The sequence below is a fragment of the Panthera leo genome, chromosome B1 (genome assembly GCF_018350215.1).
Source record: "Panthera leo isolate Ple1 chromosome B1, P.leo_Ple1_pat1.1, whole genome shotgun sequence".
Classification (NCBI taxonomy): domain Eukaryota; kingdom Metazoa; phylum Chordata; class Mammalia; order Carnivora; family Felidae; genus Panthera; species Panthera leo.
Window position 1 is genome coordinate 68,948,804 of NC_056682.1, and position 23,989 is coordinate 68,972,792.

Below are 23,989 nucleotides of genomic sequence, written 5' to 3' on the forward strand. Positions count from 1 at the left end.
ATATCTTGGTATGTCAGAATTAGAAGCTAGCACCTCATGCAAGTGTTTTCAACTTTTAGCTCAATGAGTCTGCCAAGCCCCCTAACTTTGAAATCCTAGGACCGTGTCAGGATGGAAATCTTTTGGAAGATAAGATTGCAAGAAGTGTGAATGACAGTCTGAACTTAAGGTCAAAATAGGAGAAAATACAGTTGTCTCTATTATGACTTCCTCATATTTATGCTGCTGGCACTGCCCAATACATACTCTGAACTGACCCTTTATCAGTCCTTAAAGATGTGCAGCCCACAGGTGTATTATAGACAGCAGGAGTGTAGACAGATTCTGTACTCATAACCAGCTCTAAAATCTGCACACTGGTTATAACAGTGGAGATTTGATTACTAGGGACAAGCCACTGTGTGGCTTCTTTCAAACATAAAAAAGCAGGTGATTTATGATTCAGTATTGGAAGCAGCGCCCTATATCTTTTATTTTTCTTCGAAATGTTCTGAATAAAATGTAAGATTCTTCAGCATCATTTGAGTATCAATTTGTTATTCTATATGATTCCGGTACATTTTATAACTTTATTAAAATAAATTTGAATAAGAGGATATCACATGACAAAGTACCTTTCAAAAAGATTCTCAGCATTATGTTACAGCACCATGACTTAGTAATATTAGCCTTTACATAGCTTTAAGTAACCCCTTTCATTGGTCATACAAAGACAATGGGATGACTAAGGCAGTGAAGCTACCCTTCTCTGCACTTGCTCTTGGTTGAATGCCCTCAGATCCCCCTTTTTATTCTTCTACCTCATTAGAAGTGAAGGCCCACCTGCATAACCATATCCTCCCCGCCTTGGAACCGAAGACTTAAGCAATGTGAGAGAGTCGTTGGCCAACCCACCCCACTTCTGGATGGCTGAGCACCACATGTAAGGACTGCAGCTATGTGTGGATTGTTGACCAGTGGGGTTTTTTTTTGTTTGTTTTTTTTTTTTTTTTAGTAAAACAAGCAAACAAACAAAAGTCCCCACAAAAAAAAAACTAAAAACCCTTCAGTATCACACACATTCAGAGAAAAGGGAACTTGGATATCGCTCACCATTCTTAAACACTTCATCTGGCCTATAAAATGATGCAGAATACTGTCTTTTACTAAATGATCGGCATCTAGACTTTCCTGACAGCAGCTTTACCAAGAAATGGGACAGACAGAACCTCCTGTGGTGGCAAAGCCAGCTTTGTCTGTAGGTTAAGAAGATGCTCATCAACATAATCAGCCAGAAGAATCTTCAGTTTCCTGAAAGAGCCACAGCGTCCCCCTTTGCCCCACTTCTCGCCCTTCATTCTGCTCGCTCCCTACTGACTCCCTGGTATAGGCATCGCTTCCAGGAAGTCCTTCCACACCTATCCTGTGTCTCCCACTGCAGTAGACTCTACCACACTGTTTTTACTGCTTATTTACTTCTTTGTACTTCCTGTTATAGATTTCAAACTCCTTGTGGGCAGGTGCCATATTGTCTCTTGGGCTGTTTACAAGAGTTTTCTTTGTCTTTTGTGCCCTGTAGCTTAAGACTCCCTGATTGGGAGTCAGTGTGCTTCTTTAGTCTGAAATACCACAGCTGTTCTCTCTCTTCAAATATTGTTTTCCCTTGCCTTCTCAGTTCTCACCTTCTGAATATGCTATCAGATTTTCTCATTCTAGCCTCCATGTCACAAATTCAAATTCTCTCCAGTGGTATTTAATCTACTCTGCTCTTTAACTTATTCCTTGGGACTGAACTCTAATGGCCATATTTTTCAGTCTTAGAAGTTCTTTTTAGTCCTTTTACAAATCCAAATCATCTTTTATCACATCACCCCATCTCTTTTAAGGTTCCGATTCCTTCTTTTTTATGACTGTAACCATTTTTAAACACAGTGACTTAACAGTTATTTCAGATTGTTCTAGGAGTGCTAATTCTCCAGCTTGTATTTGCTTACTCTCCCTCATCATGTTTTCCTCATACATGGTTTGTAATCTCTGAACATGAGCCCATCTTGCTGGCGTTATTTATGTCTTATGTGTATCTCTTGGAAACAGGTTCAATGGCAGTCACTAATGGTTTAAGAGTTAAAATGAAGTGGAGAAGAGGAAACAAGCTGGTGGTTATGAAAGCACCCAGTGTGCTTCCTTCTGCCAGAGTCCTAGAGGTTTCTATGCTTCTAGATTTTATATTTATTTCTTGGGCAGGGATTCCCAAATCACTTGGGTAGAATAAATCTGGACCTCCAACCCACTCATAGAATGGACCTGGGACTTTGATATCTCATGGGTGACTTCATTTTCTCCCACCCAAGTTTCCAACTTGTTTCTTTGCTGCTTTGCTATTTATGGCTGGAATTTTCTAGTCCCCCTGTCATGGAAGGATAGCTCTTTGAACCTCTAAGGAAGGGTTCAGGTCCATGTCCCAAGCCTTATGTGTATATGGGACCACATCTTTCATCCTGAGTAGATCTTAGAAACTCAGCACTCAATTCCTAGGACCTGTATCCAGACTGAAATCTTACAGAGCCATGGTTATATCAGCCCAAACTTACTTGTTCTGGCTTTGATTTCAATTTGTTTCTGGCACAAAAGGATTTTCACTTTTTTCCATACACAGGTATTATAACAATGGGGCTAGGTGGGATGGTAATATTTTACCCATCATCTTTAAAGTTTTAGAGGGGAGGCACACCATTTGTATCAGGGCAACATGGTGCTGGACTCCTCCAACCTTACACCTGGACTGTGCCTATAAAAACAGCACCCAGCACACAAAAAGTACTAAGTATTTTCTGATAGAAAGTAAATCTCCAAGGCATGACTCTCCTCCTCTTCCCCAAAAGCCATCTCCAGCCTCCTGCCTCATTTTTGGCCAAACAAGTCAGCCAGATCAATGACATGCCACCATCAGAGACTTCTAGTTTATACCCAGCACACTGTTAACATATAAAAATACCAGAAAAGGTAATAAGTAGTATTATAAATAATAAAAAATATATATAATTATAACATATAAAAACATAAGCAATTTGTTTATCAGAATATTTTTCTCTTGGAAACAGACTCAATGGCAGTCACCAAAGGCTTAAGAATTGTAATGAGGTGGAGAAGAAGAGAAAATCAGTCATTATGGACCATGGACATTGCTGAGGGATCCTGGTAGGTATATCAAGGAGGGGGCTCTGGGAAGCCCAAAGACATCATTAAAACACAAGGACCTGGTGGCAGAGGGAAGGAGGGGAGGGTCTGGTGAGGTGGTCTGGGAGAGGCAGTAAAGGAAACATCTGACCTTCTGTGGGTTTGTGCCTGCGGCTGTGATCACCAGGCTCACTGGGCTGACACCCAAGTTCAGCCTACAGATTTATAGATACAGTGTGCAATGTTGGGCACAGCTTATATCAGGCCTGTCACTTGCTTAGAAAAGAAACAGTTTAAAGTCTAGGAAAGGTGCTCAAGGTCAAAAAGAGTTATCAGACTAAAGTTATGTGATGATGTACATGACTCCAAAATAAAACGCAAGAGAGTTGGTAGCTTTTTTTACAAAGAATGGCATAGATGTTCAGAGACTTTGTACACAGTGAAAAAAATTTCAGAAAACTTTGAAAATAGCCATGTGTCTAACATTTACAAAATGTAAGAGAATTAAAGCCTGAGAGACCTATTTTTATTCTCGTTTAGGTAAAGGGCCAAAGGCATCATGTCTAAACATGTTACTCTTCCCTTCAATTTTTAAAAGACTATCTTCCACTTCTCTTTACTTCAGAAGAAGACACACTAATCATCATAGTTTTAGCAGTAAACACACACTCCTAAATCCAGTTCTGTAGGAAACAGTCAACTACCATCACTGAGCACTTTCTATGTACACTGGGTGAGGTGCTGGGAACATGAAAGGAACTAAGGCTCCCTTCTCTTCTCAAGGGCCTGCAGCCCTAGTGGTAGAAAGATGCTGGAAACTGAACAAAGGTGTGGTGCAATGTGCTAAGGAGCCCGCAGGTGTCAAGTTCTATCTGGGGGCAATTCCAGCAAAGGAGTTAAAATAATGGAAAACTATTAGAGCAGAAGAGTAAATGATCACATTCAGGATGGGCAAGGGCCCTCCGTGGCACTGTATGAGACGACTGAAAGGGGCAGAGATTGGATGCAAGACTTCTAGTTGGGAAGGTTAAGGGGAGCTTAAATAAGATTATATTGTAGTCACTGTGAGAAGGAGAGAGAATCACGAAGATTTCAGATTGGAGTTGACAATACCCAAAATGATATATTTTTCAAATATTAAAAAAACCACAATCCACATTAAAATGTACATTTTGCCATCATAACCCTACATACACACTTACACATGTGTGAACATGTGTGTCCATACACAAATGTGCGTGTGCACATGCACACACACACACACACATATATATAAATATATAAAGATTTCTCGACACAGTAAGACAGTGCTGTAGGCCCAAGGCACTATCATTCTCATTATGCAACTCAGGAAAATGAAAGCAACAAGAGGTGTTCTCAAATAGCAGATTTGCCCTACATGGATGTTTCTTTTGCAACACTATTGATTTTAAGGTTGTTGTTGACTTGAGGCACCTTAATGCTGTCTGTATTACTTAGGTAATGATTTACCATTTGATGTGACTTTCTGTTCTTTTGTAGTCTCCCTGGTTGATTACACTGCATGGCATAATTAGGTATTCATGAGCATATATCACAGCCAAGCTCTTAGCAAAGCTCCTTATCTGTGCTACTGATTTCTGCATGGTATTTCTGGAGTCAATCTGTTGCTATCTTAAAATTAAATGAAAGAGCCTGCAATATCCAACTGTTAATTTTGTTTTCTAGATTATTCTGTAAAATGCCTGAAGCCCTGGAACATAGTTTTCAAAAAAGCATTACAATGTAATGTTAATTTTGGTCTTGATGACCCTACCCTGCAGTTAGCTGCCTGGCCTGCTCCTTGTGATGTCACCAGCAAAGAGAAGTGGACGCTTTTAGCACGGAATGAATGTGTGCATGTGTTCTGTTCCGTTATCTCCAGTAGGAGTGTCCTGGGAAACTCATTTACAAAGCACTTTCACATATATTATTTTAATAGCTAACATTTATTGGGCATTAGTAATGTGCCAGGCACTGCGCTAAACACTTGATATGCATTATCTCAGAGTTTTCAAACCAGACCTGTAAGTACTATTCATTTTTCAAAAGCTGAAACTGATGCTTAGAAGAGTAAAGAAACTGCCCGAGGCCACAAAGCCACTAAGTAGCAAGCCATGATTCAAATTCAGGTTTGTCTGTCGTTCGAAGCCAAACTTTTAACCACTGGATTATATTTCATCTGTTCCTCCAAATGCATTTTTTTTTTTTTGAGGCTTAGTGATGCCAACTGATTTACCTATCAGCAAATGAGTGGTAACACTAAAACGTGAATCCAGCAACAGAGTTAAGTCAGTGCTCCTCCCCTACTATGCCATAATTTAATACCCCTAACATTGCCCTGGGCAGCAGTATTCACAGGCAGACAAACACACCAGAGGAAAAAAGGGAGAGATAAAGCTACTTGAGGGTCATAGGTACAGCATGAAGCTGGCTCTCTCACTCTGTCTCTCCCACTTTAACATTTAAAGTCAAAAGGAAAACAGAGAAAGAATGCACATTTAGATATGGCAGGAAAAAAATGAAGCTAAATATTACTTTAGCCTAATTTAAGGCAGCTGTATAATCTACATGCTAGGAGACGGAGAAATAGTTCAAATGACAGAAAAGAGGTAGTGTATGGATTAAACAAGAACATGTGTTTAAATATTTAAAGACCATCACAAGCTTGATATGGAAAAGCCAATAGTAAAAATGGAAATAAAATAAAGTTAATATGTCTTTCTTTACTGAGACTGGAATAAGGAAGAACATAAAAAGAAATTCGTAGTATTGGAAGCTCTAGAATGCAATCCCTCGATGAGAGAAGAAATTCCACAAACTAGTTTATCATAGTTATAAAAGTGCACATTTACATAAGACAGATTTTACAATCCACTCATGCATAGGTCTAGAAAATAGATCAATAACTTAAATCAATTGCTTTCAAACAGTTAATAAAAATCCTTTGCTAAAAACGATTATGAATATCAAAGCCCAATGAAGTCTTGCATGAACACTAAAAATTATTAACGTCCAAAAAATAGGTTTTTGAACACAAGTTAAGTAAAGCAATTTATCCCAATCTTTTATTCCTTAACAAATTATCATTCCAGCTCTAACTGTGGTCATGAACATTTGCTCTTGGATCTTTGCTTCTTTCTCTGGCAACATACCCAAGAATTTAAATAATTACTAGACTTATAGAGCAAGTAAATTCAATATAATGTTAAAACCCTAATTTATTTTTCAACAAATATTTGTAAATGGCAGTTGAGAGTAAGGCTATTTTTATTTAAACACTGTCCCAGACCAGAGTCCCCATGTGAGAGGCAGTTTAAATGGAACACTACTTCAAAAACAAAATTCATTATGATGAATGTGCCAAGTGAAATTAGAAATCTACTAACGCTAATTGGATGCAATCTGAATGCATTAAACTTCCGAAGATATTTTTATGAACCCTTTGCAATTTCCTATTAACACCCATGCATGGCTGCACTTTGGATGTACCCACAATTTGACACAATATAGGTTATTATGCTTAATAACTTTCGATCTCTCGGGGTGATTGCATAGTCTGAAAAAATGAGAAAAGCTACAGTGTGAAAATACTACTTCTCAAAGGAAGATAAAATAATATATGAAAAACCTTTGAGAGTACAAATAGAGAAAACATGGATTTGTTTTTTTTCAAATGTCAGAATTACAGAGCTCACTGGTCATCATTAACACCTAATATACAAAACACTGGAACTTGTCAGCCTGTGGAAAATAGTGTAAAAAAAAAAAAAAAGTCATGAATGGTTTTCCAGATAAGCTCAAGGATGGTTATCAATCAATTATATTTCCATAGTGGTAAGTGAGCCAGTCCAGGGCATTTGGCCCCCCCCCCCCCCCCCCCCCCCCCCCCCCCCCGTAAGATCAATGGCACTGAAGACAACTCAGCCAGATCACACTCGCTCTCTTGGTGCCTCTGTCAGAAGCAGGACACTGGGCTTCATGCAAGAAGGGTCCAGCAAGCAATACCGATGTTCTTACAGATCAAACTGATGGCAGAACAGAGAGGAAAACCCCACAGGTTTTGCATATATGGATATAAACACATAGGCAGCCGACAGAAAAGGAGAAGAGGGCCTCTACCTCCCTGCCTTCATGCTACCAATAGCTACAAAATGTACGTGAGTCTAAAATCACGGAGGCTTCCGTGGTATGAGACAACCTAGACAGATAGGGCACTGTTCTTACCCTAATGTCACTGACGTAGGGATCACTCACATGATAAACAAGTATGCAGTGTTCACTACAACTCTGAAAACAAAATGTTACAACATTTTTTTTTACGGGAGACAAAAGTAACCTCATAGCTTCATTCCTGGAATATCCTGGTGCGGGGTGGTGTCTGACCACAGAGCAGGGTGGGGTTAGGAATGTTCGGGTATAAATGTGTACCCTGGGCTGGCCTCCCCAGCTTCCAATGACCCCCTCCCCATCTCTCCTCCCACCCCATTCAGGGGGGTTATGAAGACATCTGTTTCACTACTGAGCTTTTCTTCCCATTTGACACAAATATCTTTAGCCTGTTTAGCCTGTGTCTGATGTATGTTTAGTCTTCACAGAGGAGATGCTCAAGGCCAAAGATAACACGCGGTGCCTTCTGTTCCACCTTTCAAAAACTACTTGTTGGTCGAGGAGGTAGGTAACAAGCCAAATTCCAATTTTCTTAATGCAGTGAGGACTTTCCCTATCGCACAAGATACATTATGTTTCCGGTGCAAAACATCTATTTTTGCACATCTGCCCAATAGCAGCTCAATTAAAACCAGGCCCATCAGATTGACACAGTTTCCTTAACTGCTCAGTTCCTGTCATGCTGCAGATAGCAGAAAAGCACTTAACGGCAGCCACAAGGCAATTTTCCAGTAAGACTTGTTAATCTTTATACAGTCATCCTCATGCAGCCATCAAAGTGAACTTAATGACAAATCAGTTAAAATAAATTACTTTTAGGAACTTGTAAGGATCGGATAAAAAGCAAACCATATGTGACATCTCTTCGGTCCTCCCCGTGACGGCATATAATTGTCACCATCTGTGCTGTTTATTCTATTTGCCCGGCCCGTCCGCCCTCCAGATCCACTCTTTGCCCTTGTCTGTCTTGTGCAGGCCCCAGGAGGCCGACCTCTGTGGACCTCGGGACTGTATCTGCATCAGTTTTGACCTTGCTCTCTGGCTTCCAGCTGGGCTCAGCCAGTGAGAGGTACAGAAGAGCTCAGAGGCTGAAGGGAAAGGGTGTCAGGGAGTTATCCTTCACCCTCCCCAGAGCTCGTGCAGCCAGGTGGCTGCTCTTCCAGCTCCAGCTCTCCACCGTTCTGGTGTCACTGCCCCCCCGCCACTTATCCCTCAGGCCCACGTGTGCCCAAAGCTCCCAGCTGCTGCTACTCCCTGGGTGCTTCACCAACCCTTGTTGATTGCTGTAATCTCACCCGCATCTCTATAAACAATCCTGTAACCGCACCCCTTTCAGTCTAGACACCTGCTGCTGGCCCAGACCCTGGCGGACATATTGTCAGCAGCCAGAGGCTCCAAGCTGGGATTACTTACATGGACTGTGTGGACCAGATCGGCCACCAGACACTGCTTCAGCTTCTCATCGCTGCTGGTCCCGTGAAGCACCAGATCAGGCATGTACGTGGGGCAATAACCCGCCAGAAGTGAGCGGCCAAAGTTTCTTACATTTGTGTTGCTAATGCTCTGAGACCTAAAACAATATTGGCCCATTAGAATACACAATTAAAAATGTACCCCCTTCTCGCATCACCATTGGCACAAAACCCCCAATAACACACATGCAAAAAACAGATTCATGGTGGTCCGTTCCACCAATCCTCCAGTAAGTGGATCATTGACATGGGAAGAGCAAGGGGGTGGGAGGAGAAAAATAATTTCTTTTTTGATGGAAGGGTAGAAGAAACAGTATTTTCTATCACATATTGACATGATATACCTCATATCAAACATCCACCAGGCAGTCTGTGTCAAGAGAGTGAAGAAAGAGAAAGTCTACTGGGGGGAGGCGGGGAGGCACTTGCCAAAAACCTGGCTTTAGGAACGCGACACATCTGCACAGGGTGGCGCCCACACCAGGGCAGAAGAACAGCAGAAATCTCTAATTACTGCTTTCAGTCATCACAGCCCAAATAATCGACCTGATGGAGTGTTAAGGAAGAGGTGTTGTTTCCCAACCCCATCATGCTGCTCTGAGCTGCAGGAGAGAAGCCACACGGTGAGGGCAATCCACCGCCTCCGATGCAAGGCATCTGCTGCCAGCCATACAACTTCCGTGCGGATGACAGAAAATTAAAATACCTGCTCACCTCCACCATATCCTCGAGCTTCCCAAAATGTCACAAGAACTGCAAAGGCAATGGCGTGCCTCCTCACTCAGAGAGCTCAGAGGCACCAAGCCACTGTCATCCCCCTTGGAGAAAGGGCAGGCTCGAAACCCTGTGCAGCGGTGTGATTAACACTAACGCTCCGAGAAAAAAGCCATCATGTGTAACATGGCCAACGGCAGCTAACGTGATCATGCGTGTTAAGTCAGAAAACCAGTATTTGAACCCAGTTCCTTCTGCTTCCCAGCCTGCCGGTGTTACCTGGGCAGAGGCAGCTCCACTTCCAAGGATCCTTCAGTCCAGTCATCGCTGTGCTCTAAATTCAGCGAGGCTGAAGCACACGCCTCCTCATCACTGTCTCCAAGAGCGCTATCTGAGCTTTCATTCCTGGGAATGTCTCCTTCCATCCTGAAGTTGGCCTTCCTGTCAGCATCCCCACAGGGGACATCTGCAGCGCCTGAGAAGCCAGAGTCCTGCTGTGCACACCTGCTTGGAACAGGCTGTATCAAAGGTCCCTCCGCAGCCTTCAGATACAAACCTCTTGTTTTCTCCAGAATCCTCGTTCCGGCTCCTGCGGCACCGCCATCAGGTGCCAACGTGTCAGCACACTGGCCGGGCTGCCCAGCGGCATCTGCCACAAGCTCGCTTCTGACGCCTCTGTCCTCAGCAAAACCCCTCTCAAGTTCACCTTCATCCCTCTCAGAAGAGGGGTTCTGAAGACAGGGGATGTTCTTTTGGAAGCCAGGTGTAAAGGAGCACCGAGAAGCCTGCTGGTCCTGAGCCAGGTCAGCGGCCATCCCAGACTCCACTGAGGGATGGCAGGCTAACTCTGGATACTGTCTACAGGCCATTAGCCGCTTCTCCATTTTTTGTGTGCGGCTTTCAAAGTCAGACTCTGGAGATACGGAGCTTCCAATTTGGAAAGTGACCTTTTCTAAGGGAGGCTTCTCCCAGGAATGTCTGTCAGGGCAAGGCCAGGCTGCTGACCGGTCTGAGAGTTTCTTGGGCATCTCCCCTTTCAACTCTTCACTGACAGTTCGCTGGCCGATCTTCACTCCTGCCCCCAACCCTTCACAGTTGGAGAGTCTTGAAGAGTCATCTCGTGGTGCCTCTTTTTCACTTTCTTCCTCCCCACAAAATGCACCCTGAGACTTCCAGGAGCTGCCCGATGCTGACTCTTGGAATTCCACACCGCAGACTTGAGAACTCTGCTCCGCCCTTTTGTTTCCTTCTTTGTCAGGTTTGGGACACAGGTCTCTAATGTCAGTGCCCTCTGGGGACACACCCAGCCCCTCAGGCCTGGGGCTCCTTCCCTCAGCCATCGAGGGTGGCAGGATGGGGGGAAGCAGAGCAGGCTCACTTCTCACTGTGACAACCACATACTCAGACTCCTCTACTTCTCCCCTCTCCAAGGCTGTGGTGATGTTGCTCCCATTTAACACTTGGTCTCCTTCACTGTGACTCCCACTCCAGGTCAGCTGATTCTCTTGCAGCTCAGAGCAACGGAGAAAGTAGGTCAGGACATAAAGTATGCGTTGGACCAGATCCTTCTGCTTCCCCAGCACCACCGTGCGAGTCAGCCTCACTGGAGAGCCAATGGCTCCGTAAAGATCACCTGGAGAGCAAAACACACACCAAGTTGTTTGGGGGCAAGCATGTCATGGATATGTCAGCCTTTACAAGAGAAAAACAGAAGACTTACACTCCCAAATTAGGATTGCTTCTTCACACACGTGACTGGGGCAAAGAGGTAATTCCTACTAATGACCATGTTTTAGCTGTGCCTCTGGAAGGGAAAGCGTAAGGCTGCGGCCCACCGCTCCTGGTGCATGGACACAGTGCTGGTGTACATGGCCCTTCTCTGTGCTTGTTAGGACTTCCCACACAGCTCGCTGGGCAGGCCAGCCCCCACTAGAGCTGGCTCCCTCAGCTCACTATACAAATCAAATACTGTATCTTGGAAACAAGAATGATGGGATTTTTTTCAGAACAATCCCAGGACAATAGACCTTGGGGTAAAATCCAAATTCAGGGATCTCTGAACAGAAGTGTAGTGAATCAATTCAAAATACTTAATGAAATGGCCTGCTCAGAATTCCCTCAATACATACACACACACACACACACACACACACACACACACCCCAAGTAGAACCAATGTGATTAACAAGAAGAAATCACTTAGTCATGAATAATGAATCTGAATTTATTTTCCATTACTTCACCTAAAAATCCTACTGGAAGAAAACACGTCCCATAAGTTATATCCTGACAAGTTGATTAAAAACTATGTAATGAACCACAAAAATTTAGCTTAAAGGTGGAAGAAGGGCTAATAAGAACAAATATGTCAATGAGCCCAGCAGTATAAGCTTTCCATCAAAAGTATTTGTTAAACGCCTATTGAAAGTATTGCCATTTGACAATCTGATTACTGTTTGAAATGCTTTGATAATAATAATACTGACAATTACAACAAACAGCCAACATTTACTGAGTGTGCAGGCACAGTGCTAAGTGATTCGCGTGGATTTATCCTGTTTATATCCCTGTATAACCAACCCTGAGTTAGAAACCATTAAGAGAATAATCAGAATGATGGAATAAATCAAAACTTGCAAAGATACTAAATAAAGGAGAGGAGGTACATGGTAACAGTTATAAATAAGAGCTCAGGAAGTTAGAACTCATCTGAGGAATGCATCTAGAGAGAGAAGGGAATGCATTTTTATTAGAGCACATACTAGATAAAACTAATTATACCAACAGATTGAGACAGGAAAAAGTTATGGGAACCATCAGGAAGTACTTGCCCCTGGGAACCATCAGGAAATACCCCCTCTGGAGAGTATTCCCTAGTGTAAAGCTACTGCTCCTGAAAACATTTAAAGGGCAGGACACAAATGACTTTAAAGAATCCTCTCTATAAAAAGACTACAGGCTAATCAAGCTTTATCTTTGAGGCTTTTGTAACTGACAGATCATTCAGGAATTCAAAAGAATAACTCAAGACTGTAGTCTGATGCTAGGACGAGTATTTCTGTTTGAGAAAACTTTCTAGACCTCTCATTGCTGCAGGGGGATCAGTCATTTCAGGAATTCAAGGGATATTCTTGTTAAATCAGTCTCAATGTTAATAAAGAGGATAACCATTACATATCTGAAATCTGGTACAGAAAAAAAAAAACACAGAGGAAAGAAAGGCCACTCAGAATGACAATATTTTTTAGCAATGCATTGAACATTTGGCATTGCACATTTTAATAACTAATAAATGGGAAAAAAAAAGCAAGGAAAGCTACTAAAAATACAATTTATGATGTTTCCCGCTTTGGTTTTCTTCTTCAATATTAGTTTGGCTACTCGGGGTCTTTTGTGGTTGCACAGCCTCTACTACAAAGCTGTAATCATCAAGACAGTATGGTACTGGCACAAAAACGGACACTCAGATCAATGGAATAGAATAGACAACCCGGAATTGGACCCACAAATGTATGGCCAACTAATCTTTGACAGAGCAGGAAAGAGTATCCAATGGAAAAAAGATAGTCTCTTTAGCAAATGGGGCTGGGAGAACTGGACAGCAACATGCAGAAAAATGAAACTAGACCACTTTCTTACACCATACACAAAAATAAACTCAAAATGGATAAAAGACCTAAATGTGAGACAGGAAACCATCAAAACCCTAGAGGAGAAAGCAGGCAACAACCTCTCTGACCTCAGCCGCAGCAATTTCTTACTGGACACATCTCCAAAGGCAAGGGAAATAAAAGCAAAAATGAACTACTGGGACCTCATCAAGATAAAAAGCTTCTGCACTGCAAAGGAAACAATCAACAAAAACAACAATCAACCCACCAGAATGGGAAAAGATATCTGCAAATGACCTATCAGATAAAGGGCTAGTATCCAAAATCTACAAAGAACTTACCACACTCAACACCTGAAAAACAAATAATCCAGCGAAGAAATGGGCAGAAAGATGAATAGACACTTTCCCAAAGAAGACATCCAGATGGCCAACAGACACATAAAAAGATGCTCAATGTCACTCATCATCAGGGAAATACAAATCAAAGCCACACTGAGATACCACCTCACACTGGTCAGAGTGCTAAAATGAACAACTCAGGAAACTACAGATGCTGGCGAGGATGTGGAGAAATGGGAACCCTCTTGCACTGTTGGTGGGAATGCACACTGGTGCAGCCACTCTGGAAAATAGTGTGGAGGTTCCTCAAAAGATTAAAAATAAATCTACCCTATGAGCCAGCAACAGCACTGCTAGGAATTTTCCCAAGGGATACAGGAGTGCTGATGCATAGGGGCACGTTTACCCCATTGTTCATAGCAGCGCTTTCAACAATAGCCAAATTATAGAAAGAGCCTCAATATCCATCAACTGATGAATGGATAAAGAAGATGTGGTTTATATATACAATGGAATACTACTTGGCAGTGAGAAAGAATGAAATCATGCCATTTGTAGCAACGTGGATGGAACTAGAGGGTATTATGCTAAGTGAAATAAGTCAGTCAGAGAAGGACAGATATCATATGTTTTCACTCATATATGGATCTTGAGAAACTTAACAGAAGACTATGGGGGAAGGGAAAAGGAAAAAAAAAAAAGTTACAAACAGAGAGAGAGGGAGGCAAACCACAAGAGACTCTTAAATACAGAGAATAAACTGAGGGTGGATGGGAGGGTGGGAGAGAGGGGAAAGTGATGGGCACTGAGGAGGGCACTTGGGATGAACACTGGGTATTGTATGTAAGCCAATTTGACAATAAATTGTATTCATGAAAAAAATAAAAAATAAAAAATAAAAATAAAATAAAAATACAATTTATTGGGTGCCTGGATGGCTCAGTCAGTTAAGTGTCTGACTCTTGATTTTGGCTCAGGTCATGATCTCACGGTTTGTGGGTTTGAACCCTAAGTCAGGCTCTGCACTGACAGCAGAGCCTGCTTGAGAGTCTCTCTCTCCTGCTCCTCCCCCACTCACTCTCTCTCGCTTTCTCTCAAAATAAATAAACATTTCTGAAAAATCTAAAAAAATACAATCTACAATAATTTAAGCTGTATAAAGTAATGACAGCAATTGTGTGTGGAAACAGTGCCTTTATTTTAGGGTCAGTCTTCATAAAATAATGCATCATGAAAATAAGAGACCTGTAAGATTACAGATTTACTGGATCTTCAACTGGAAGACAATTTTTTGAGCCCTGGACTGACAAAGCCACTAATTTTAGAGTAGATTCCTTTGTTTTCATGAGTAGTATTTTATAAAATGAAGTTGCACAACAATGTGAATAGACTTAACATTACTGAACTGTACACTTAGAAATGGTTGAGATGGTAAATGCTATGTTCTGGGCTTTTTTTAAACCACAATTTAAAATACAAATTTAAGGATGCCTGGGTGGCTCAGTCACTTGAGCGTCCGACTCTTCATTTCGGCTCAGGTCATGATCTCACGGTTTGTGTGTTCAAGCCCCTTTTCGGGCTGTGCACTGACAGCACGGAGCTTGGAATTCTCTCTCTCTGCCTTTCCCTCTCTCTCTCAAAATCAATAAATACTAAAAAGGGGCGCCTGGGTGGCTCAGTTAAGCTTCCGACTTCGGCTCGGGTCATGATCTCGCGGTCTGTGGGTTTGAGCCCCACGTCAGGCTCTGTGCTGACAGCTCAGAGCCTGGAGCCTGCTTCAGATTCTGTGTCTCCCCCTCTCTTTGCCCCTCCCCCACTTGTACACGCTCTCTCGCTCTTAAAAAGAAACATTAAAAAATATATTCAAAAGAAAAAATATATAAAATTTAAACTTAAAAAAAGCAAGAAAACGAGAGAAGGTAAAGGAGACAGACGAAAGGCAGAGAGTGCATAAAGCAGGAAGGGAGCCGGGTGCAGGGAGAGGAGAGACCCAAAGGGAAGGAGACAACCAGCATGGAGCAAGGAGTGATAAGAGCAGGCAGAGGAAGGGAAAGCTGGCTCAGAGAACATAAAGAGGGGAGTCCAAAAGGAGGAGAGGAAGACAGAGCGAAAGGTGAGAGGAAAGGAGAAAGAAAGGAGGTTGGAGGTGAAGAGGTACAAACAGCAGAGAATCTGAGAGAAGCAAAAAGAGGTGAGGAAAGCAGTAAGGGTGACGCCCACAGAGGGGGACATGAAAAACTACCAAGGGGACAGTGAATAGATAGAAACCGGAAAGCTGAGAAACTGAGAATGTAGGAGCGCTCTAAGGGGAGGACAGAGAAAGGGTGGGAAAGGTGGGGGGAAGATGGAGGGAGAAACCAAAACAGAGGGAGGAACTGAAAGAAAATGTTTTTAAAAAGAGACGAGGAGAGAAGCCAAGGATCTTAAAGGGCCACTTTCTCCTAGATTACATTCTAATAAATGTGTATGCTACAAAGTTCCCCTCTACAGTGTTTCCCGAGGCCCACACATTGTAATTTATTCTATCTTTATTATTATTTAATTTAAAATATTTTCTAATTTCCCTTGTGAAGTATTATCTGCCTTTTGGGTTATTTAAAATGGGTTGTTTAATTTCTGAGCAGGTGGGAATTTTCTCCGTATCATTTTTTAAAGTTATTTTCATTATAATTTCAGTGGTGAAAGAAATTGCCTTTCAAACTATGCGTACCCATCCCACGACAGAAATACATTTTATACTGAAACCTCACTCATCCCCTGAAACATTTTACAAAACAGTACCTGTGTCACTCTGATATTTTCTATTGTACTGACCCTTTTAAATGCTTTTCTGACCCACAAAATTGCTTCCACAAGCCACTAATGGCTGGTGATCCAGCTTTGGAAAGTCCTTGTGTAGAGTGCTCATGTTAGGCAGGGTGAGGATGGCTGAGCTCCTGGAGAGCAGGCCAGTGAGGGTGTGATAGACCCCAAGGGCTGGTTGCTTTCAGCTTCTCTCCCCACTTTCCTGAGAATGCCAAGGAGCCAGGCAGAGGTGGGCACAGCAGTGGCACCTGCTCTGGCAAGCGTTCAGATAAGCCTCTGAAATAATTCAAAATAGAGTCTTTTCTACAACTTAGGAACCTGGAATAAAATTACCTCCGCACCATTGTATATTCCCAGAAATTTGTATTTTCCTATTTACTGGGACTTGGTAAATATTTAATAAAAATAATAATAATTGGAAGTGGCTCCCCCACTGAAGCTGCTTGATTTTTTTGTAATGATGGAAACTCAACCAGCATTTACACTTGGCTTTACAAAGCTATCACAAGACTCTGCTCTGTCAACCACCAGACCCCTGCTGGATGGTCTGGGGGAGGGGAGGATTGGACACTTTCAATAATACATGACCTACTACACGACTATGAGCTCATAGGAAGGGACGTTGCCTTGTAATGCCAAACACAGGCTCTCAATTATTTAAATTTCAAATGGGAAGCGTGTCTAATTATAAATACATTCATCTAATTAAATGCACAATGTTTAATTAGCATTGTTTTTAAATGGGTGACCCGGCAGCATGAAACACCATGTTTCCTTATTATCTAGCCCCCTTCCCTCTGCCACTTAACGATACTGCATTTTTTCAAGACTATTGTTCCATAACAACAACAATAATGCTCTGTCCTCCCCAGAACTGTATAATCCAGAGTGAGGCATACTCTGAGTTCTTCTGAGCTCGGTACTGATTGGTTGTATTAAGTCCATTTTTAACATCCATAAATTCTTTAATTAATTCATTTAACATGTACCTATTATCCCCCTAACTGTGAGACATGTATTCTCTTTCTTAAATCCGGGTCACAAGGGCAAGACATCCTTATTATCTATAATGTGAGGACAAATAATAATAGGTTTGGAATGAGAATCTAATTAATTAATACATACAAAAAGCACTTAAAACAATGCTTGGTTCACAGTGTCAAGTTTTCATTATTGTTATTATAACATGCCATTTTCTAAGATTAGAGTGTGCTTCCCTAGTCTGTACTTCTGGAAAATGCCATTTTAACATTTCCTTAAGCAAGCCTTCCTTGAAAATCCCCTCCATCCCCTCACTTTGTCTCCCAGTGCCTCTCTAACATTAATATTTTCATCAGCAGCATAAATAACAAAAGCGCTTTATATAGAAGTAAATCCCACAGCAACCATTAACTATTATCATCCCATTTTACAGATAAAGAAACTGAGACACAGAGAGGTTAAGGCACTTGCCCATGGAGACTGGATTTGATCTAGGTAGTCTGGCTGTGGCACCTATACCCTTAACCTTCACACTATACTGTCTCTGTCTTGCAGCCTTCTCCTATCAAAGGAGTAATCAGGATGTTTTGAGATCATCTGAATACAAATCTGCCACCTCCATTAGGCAGCTAGCTTCCCCAAGCTAAGCAGTGTGTGTTAACCCCATATCCCTGGCATCTAGCATAGGATCTAGATCAGCGTGGGCAGCAAGTTTAACTGTGTTACTCTACATGATTGATGAGTGAGAGGTCCAAGAGTAGACCTCTTGTCCACATGAACCCAAATATGCCACTTTGAACTCACAAGTCCCAAACTTTATAACCAACTATGCCAAAGCATTAGATTTCTGCACCATGCCTACGTGCAAAGCTTTGAGGAAATAAATGCCACCATCTAACTGCAAGGAAGTGGTATAGAAAAAGACAAGGTTCCTAACTCAAGCTAAAGTTGTAAAGGTAGTAAAATTATAGTATGTTACTTTCTTTTTCTCCTATTTTTCTCCAACCAAGCCCATCCTTGAGGACAGTGGTTCTCAGCCAGAGAGCGTCTTGCCACCCAGGAACAATGTTTGGAGACATTTTTGATTGTCACAACTCTGAAGGGGGTTTTTCACTGGTAGCTAGTGAACAAAGGCCACTGATGCTGCTAACACCCCAAATGCACAAGACAGCCCTCCCAAACCCCACCCCACAAAGAATTATCTGGTCCAAATATCAATAATGCTGAGGTTAAGAAACCCTGCTCTAGGGTGAACTGCCACTGTGGTATGGGAGAACGATTTACCTGTTCCGATTCAGAAGAGCACAACAAAGCTGCCAGCGGCAGGGAAGGAGAGGAAGGGGTTGCCCTACAACTAGACCCTGTGGGCCAGTCTCCTATCATCTGCCTGTCCAGTGACAACTCCTGAATCTCCGGGATGGAGAGCCAACATCAACAAAAAATTCTAGCATTTTCTCCATTCCATCCCACAGAGTCTCTGAATAGTCAAATTAGGTACTAACCCAGCTGTGCCCAGAGAGGATTATATGGATGTGTTTTGGCCAGCGTGTTCACTGACTGAGAGGTGCGTTTCTCTGAGAAGGCTTTAATGGGAGGGTGATCAACAGGCATGACAGTCGGTACCCAGGCCAGGTGGTAGGTTAACACTGCAGTCAGTAAGGCAGCAAAAAACCTTGGAGAAATGGAAGAAAATACAACCAGATGAGTCAATGCAGGAAGAGGCATGTCACATACACCACAGACACTGGCCATGGAAGTTGCAAAAAAGGCTTCAGAGTTTTGAAGCTTACTGATTTTTGTTGATCTGTTCTATCAGAAGTGTAAACTCCTTGAGAAAGCGCTGGCAGAGCTGGGTTTTTTCCAAGGTGCTGGACATCATGGTAAGCCATACGGGTTCAGCTATCCTTGGAACGGAATATAAGTTCCAGATAGTTCCCCTATAGAAAAGAGAAGGGAGACATAAAACTGTCACAAATATTATTTTGGATAATCTCTGTATAAAGGAATAAAGAAGAAAACAATAATCTGGATCTATGTAGCCTTTAAGGGATTCAAACAGTATATACAACAGAGATCAGCAAACTATGATCCAGAGGCCAAACCTGCCACCTTTTTTGTAAATAACATTTTATTGGAACACTGCCAAGCTCATTCATTTATACATTATCTATATTGCTGCTTTTTGCAGAATGGCAAAGTTGAGGAGCTATGACAGAGACTCTTTACGGAAAAGGCATACTAACCCTTGATATAAAATATCCATTTTTTAAATGATTTGTTTTCACAATGCCTATTATCAAAATTTGCATTTGTTTTTACAGTAAAGAAATAAAGGAAGGAAGAAAGTACATGTTATTTAAAAATGTGGGCAAAGGCAACTCAACTCTCCCAAGTGCTAGTTAGTGCTTAGTTCTCTAAGCCAAAGCACCCTATTGATTTCAGATGAAAAAACTACATAAATGGCTCTTCTTCATGGTATATACTGAGTTTCTATATGCACTAACAGAATCAAATTCTTAGAACTATAAGCTATTAGCAAAACTGACTAATGTAGCTCTATCACTTTACAGATATAGAAACTGAGGCCTAGAGAAATTAAGTTACTTATATAAGACACTGAATGACAAGGTCAGGATGAGACTTCAGGTTTCCCAACACCTGGTGCCAAGGCCTTACTCTAAGCTTCATGACTCATGAATGTTTTTCCAAAGAGCACACTAACTTAGCTTAGGACCCCCACTGGAGGACATATTCACTCCAAATAAAGATGATAAGACATATTCTGATTTTCTAGCTATGTGCCTAAATGAACGGAGATACAAGAGAATGTCACCTTGGCCAAAACACATCTGCTGAGTTAGGTAGCAATGACAGATTACAGTCACATAGAACTGGGAATTATTTACTAAAACTAGGTCTCCCATTGGTAACACTATATTTTGTCACCATTTCTGGAAGGGTAGGTTGTTGAAGTAAGAATAAGACGTGTCTTTGAATAAGTGAGGCTTTCTGGTTCTGTACTTTCAGATTCTTGACCTCTGAAAAATTAATACTTTAATCAAACTAGCACAACTCCACACTATTTCTCAAATATATGACTTAGGTCTTGACAATTACCAGATAATGACAAATGTGCTATCTGAGTACTTTATACATAACACAAGGTTCAAAGACCACTGGAGATATTGTTTCAAGTAGCCATATAGAATTCACCAGCATATACCTTAATCAGCAAAAAAATGTTCTAGGGATGCCTGGGTGGCTCAGTCTGTTAAGCATCTGACTTCGGCTCAGGTTACAATCTCGAGATTCATGGGTTTGAGCCCTGCATGGGGCTCTGTGCTGATGGTGTGAAACCTGCTTGGGATTCTCTCTCTCTCTCTCTCTCTCTCTCCCTTCCCCAAGTGTGTGGTGTGCTCTCTCTCTCTCTCTCAAAATAAACTAAAAAAAACAAAAACAAAAACAAAACCAATGTTCTGAAATTCTAAAAACTGTAAAGAATTTTTTTTCATGTTCATTTATTTATTTTGAGAGAGAAAGAGAACACGAGTTGGGGAGAGAGAGAGGGAGAGAGAGAGAGAGAGAGGGAGGGAGGGAGGGAGGGAGGGAGGGAGGGAGGGAGAGAGGGAGAGGGAGAGGGAGAGGGAGAGGGAGAGGGAGAGGGAGAGAGAGAGAGGAAGAGGAAGAATTCCAAGCAGTCTCCACACTGTCACACTGGTGTGGGTGTGGGTGTCAGCGTGGAGCCCAAGGCAGGGCTCGATCTCATGAACCGTGAGATCATGACCTGAGATGAAATCAAGAGTTGGACGCTTAACCAACTGAGCCTCCCAGGCACCCCTGTAAAAATTATTTTATCTTTCAGCTACAGAATAACAATTTGACTTATTAGTTCATGACGGCTTTGGAATATGATTCCACTCCCCATTGAGAAACTGGCTCAAAGAAATGGTGCAAGAACCCCAGGTTAGCATGGTGAAGGAGAGTCCTACCCCCTACACTACACCTTCCTACCCAGATATCAGGAGCAAAGACTACAGAAAACCAGTCTCCAGAGTACAAAGATCATGAATTAAAAACTGACAATGAAGACACACTAATTTAGTGTTCAGACTAGGATACTTATGAGAGGGCACTGGGTATAAACAAGGACTGTCCTGGTAAGCTGGAAGGTATATCTGCCTGACACATATACGCTCTCCAGCTATGCTGTGCTCTTTTTGTTTCTTGTTGAATTTTTTTTTAAGGGGGCTCCACTCCCAGTGTGGAGCGCAACATGGGGCTTACACTCACGACTCCGAGATCAAGAGTCAGACACTTCACCGACTGAGCCACCCAGGTGCCCCTCTCCAGCTATGCTCTGGATGAGTGTCCCTGAACTCAAGCCTTCACAACTGTAAAGTGGGGTCAGTTAATAGTGTTTACTCGTAGGGCTTTTGTGAGGATGACATGAAATAATGAACAGGCTTATAAGAGACACATAGATATTAGTTTTCTCCATTCATCTCATTAAAAGCAAAGACTGTCAGGCAGCAGTGTGGATTATGTGGTGCTGTGTGACTTAAACATTCCGCTCTATTTGATCTGGTTTTCCATCTTGAAGGAAGGAGCTGCTAAAGTGACCAATAATTGCCAGCCCCTAAATTCTTCCAAGTAATGTCTCCATGTATCCCCAGATCCATGGCTGCCACCGCTACTGCCACTTATAAATTTATCCTGTTGGATTTGCCAGACTTTGTCAACGTACCTGAATTCTCCCAGAGCTTCCATCAGACGGCTGACATAAAACTGGACACGGAGACTTGATTCTGCTATCTTCCTGCAGGAGATCATGGCCTTCATTGAAGAGAGAAAAAAATTTACTTTCTGAGAAGAAATTCCTTTATAACTGTTTACCACTGGGCATTTATTAATAAAATACTAGTATAATGAAAACACTCACTGTAGTAATGACTTAAGTCATCAGAAAGCAGTCATTTCCTTTCCTAAAACAATCTAATGTCTGATATCTAATATCAATGTATTAAAGGATCTATTACTGTTGCAGGTGATCTCTAAAAAAGGGATCTGATCATAAACCATGAGATTCGACCATCTTAAAGCCCTATAATCACTTCTCTATTTGACACAAGATTACAGTCTTTTTTTTTAAAGATATTATTTTTAAGTAATTTCTACATGCAACATGGGGCTTGAACTCACAATGCTGAGATCAAGAGTTGCATGCTCTATTGACTGAGACAGCCAGGTGCCCCTAGATTACATTCTTATTACCTTTTCAATTGCACTCTTCAGCCTGTTCATGTGAGACTCAAAAAGGGGGAAATGAGAAAAAAAGAAGTCCTGGAAATTCCTTTGTGCTTCTTCTTTCTCACACAGAGAAAAGATGATGCTTATGGCAATTTTCTTCCTCCGAACTATGGCCGGATTAGAACTACAGGTTTCTTCAGCCAGGCTGAATGTTTCATCAGTTGACCTGCAGGAACAGTAAGTTTGAAAAGTTGCCATACATCAAAGAATCACACTGAAGATAAACTGCAGTGCCAGGGGATGCCATTCAGAAAGCTAATGTGAACACTCAGGAGTCTGAACCAAGAGTTTCATCTAGTTGGAATTCATTCTTTTCTCTAATTCTGTCATGAAAAATGAAAACCTCAACTTACCACAGCGTATTTAACACAAAAAGAAACTCAAATAAAAATTAAAAGTAACCTTAAATATCCTCTTGTTAGACTCTTAGTCTTTTTCCCTCGGATAATTTTACATCAGATTGGTGGTATTTAGGAAGGGGTGAGACACATCTGGTCACTCAAAACAGAGGCCCTTTGTTTTGGTTGATAGATAGCAAAAGATAAGAACATTAGAAGGGAAATGATCCTGTGGTATTCTGTTTAACCAATGCATCATGTTTGGAACTACTGGTAGTTGAGGCTGACTTTCCCAAGGCTATTAAATCCATTACATGAAGTTACTCCAGTAAATGCTCAGATTAAGCCACGCAATTGATTAAGCTCTCTGGGAAATCCCCCAAGCAGAAAGACTTCTCTCTCTTCTGTGTAAATTCTTAAAAAAACTTAAGGTTCTTTTGAGAGACTCTGCTTCTATGATAAGAGAATCATGAAGCCAATAAATTATGAATATATACTCAATTTGTCTTAAGGGGGAAGACTCACAAATATGGCCTAACCCTCTTATTTAGCTATTCTGAAAAAAACAGCATAACTAGCACATAGTTACTAACAGCAAAAGCGAAAATAATTTTTTTTCTACAAAGATACCAAAAGGAAAGGACATAATATATTGCAAATGAAAGCACCTTGCCTGGCACACCGTAAGTATGCAATTAGCTTTCTCTTTCTCACTGACTTACTTCACCATTTAGTCTTGTATATCTGCAGAATATGGGAGAGGACTGCTTCCTCTATTTTCTTTACCACAAATTACAATAAGGCAATTACTTATGCTTGGCAGGATTCAAGGCAGCTGGCCTCCATACTCTTGATCTTAAACTTGTTTAGTGCTCCACTCATAGCCTATAATGTTCCTGTGATTTTGAACATATCCATACCTCTGAAAACATGCATGCATAAAAAGTGTTTTGGTCAGGAAAGCCGTTTTACTTTTAAAGGAAAGGGGACAGACATCTTGTTCTAACCTCAGGAAAGATATGCTACTGTTTCTGTCAACTTCAAGCAAGATCCCAGAGATGTAGATGTGGTTGATA

The 23,989-nt window shown here is 41.7% G+C and overlaps 1 protein-coding gene across 6 annotated transcripts in view; it reads right to left on the reverse strand.

Annotated features, from left to right (window-relative positions):
• Window positions 1–23,989, reverse strand: part of FNIP2 (folliculin interacting protein 2) — a 131,572-nt gene that overhangs the window by 15,573 nt on the left and 92,010 nt on the right. For all 6 annotated transcript variants that reach the window (XM_042935170.1, XM_042935168.1, XM_042935169.1 and 3 more), the window contains 6 exons: window positions 22,540–22,741; window positions 22,013–22,101; window positions 19,059–19,205; window positions 18,771–18,940; window positions 9,810–11,163; window positions 8,758–8,914 (listed from right to left, as the gene is read on the reverse strand). In XM_042935170.1, coding sequence (XP_042791104.1) covers window positions 8,758–8,914; window positions 9,810–11,163; window positions 18,771–18,940; window positions 19,059–19,205; window positions 22,013–22,101; window positions 22,540–22,741 — 2,119 coding nt within the window. The remainder of the gene's footprint in view (window positions 1–8,757; window positions 8,915–9,809; window positions 11,164–18,770; window positions 18,941–19,058; window positions 19,206–22,012; window positions 22,102–22,539; window positions 22,742–23,989) is intronic.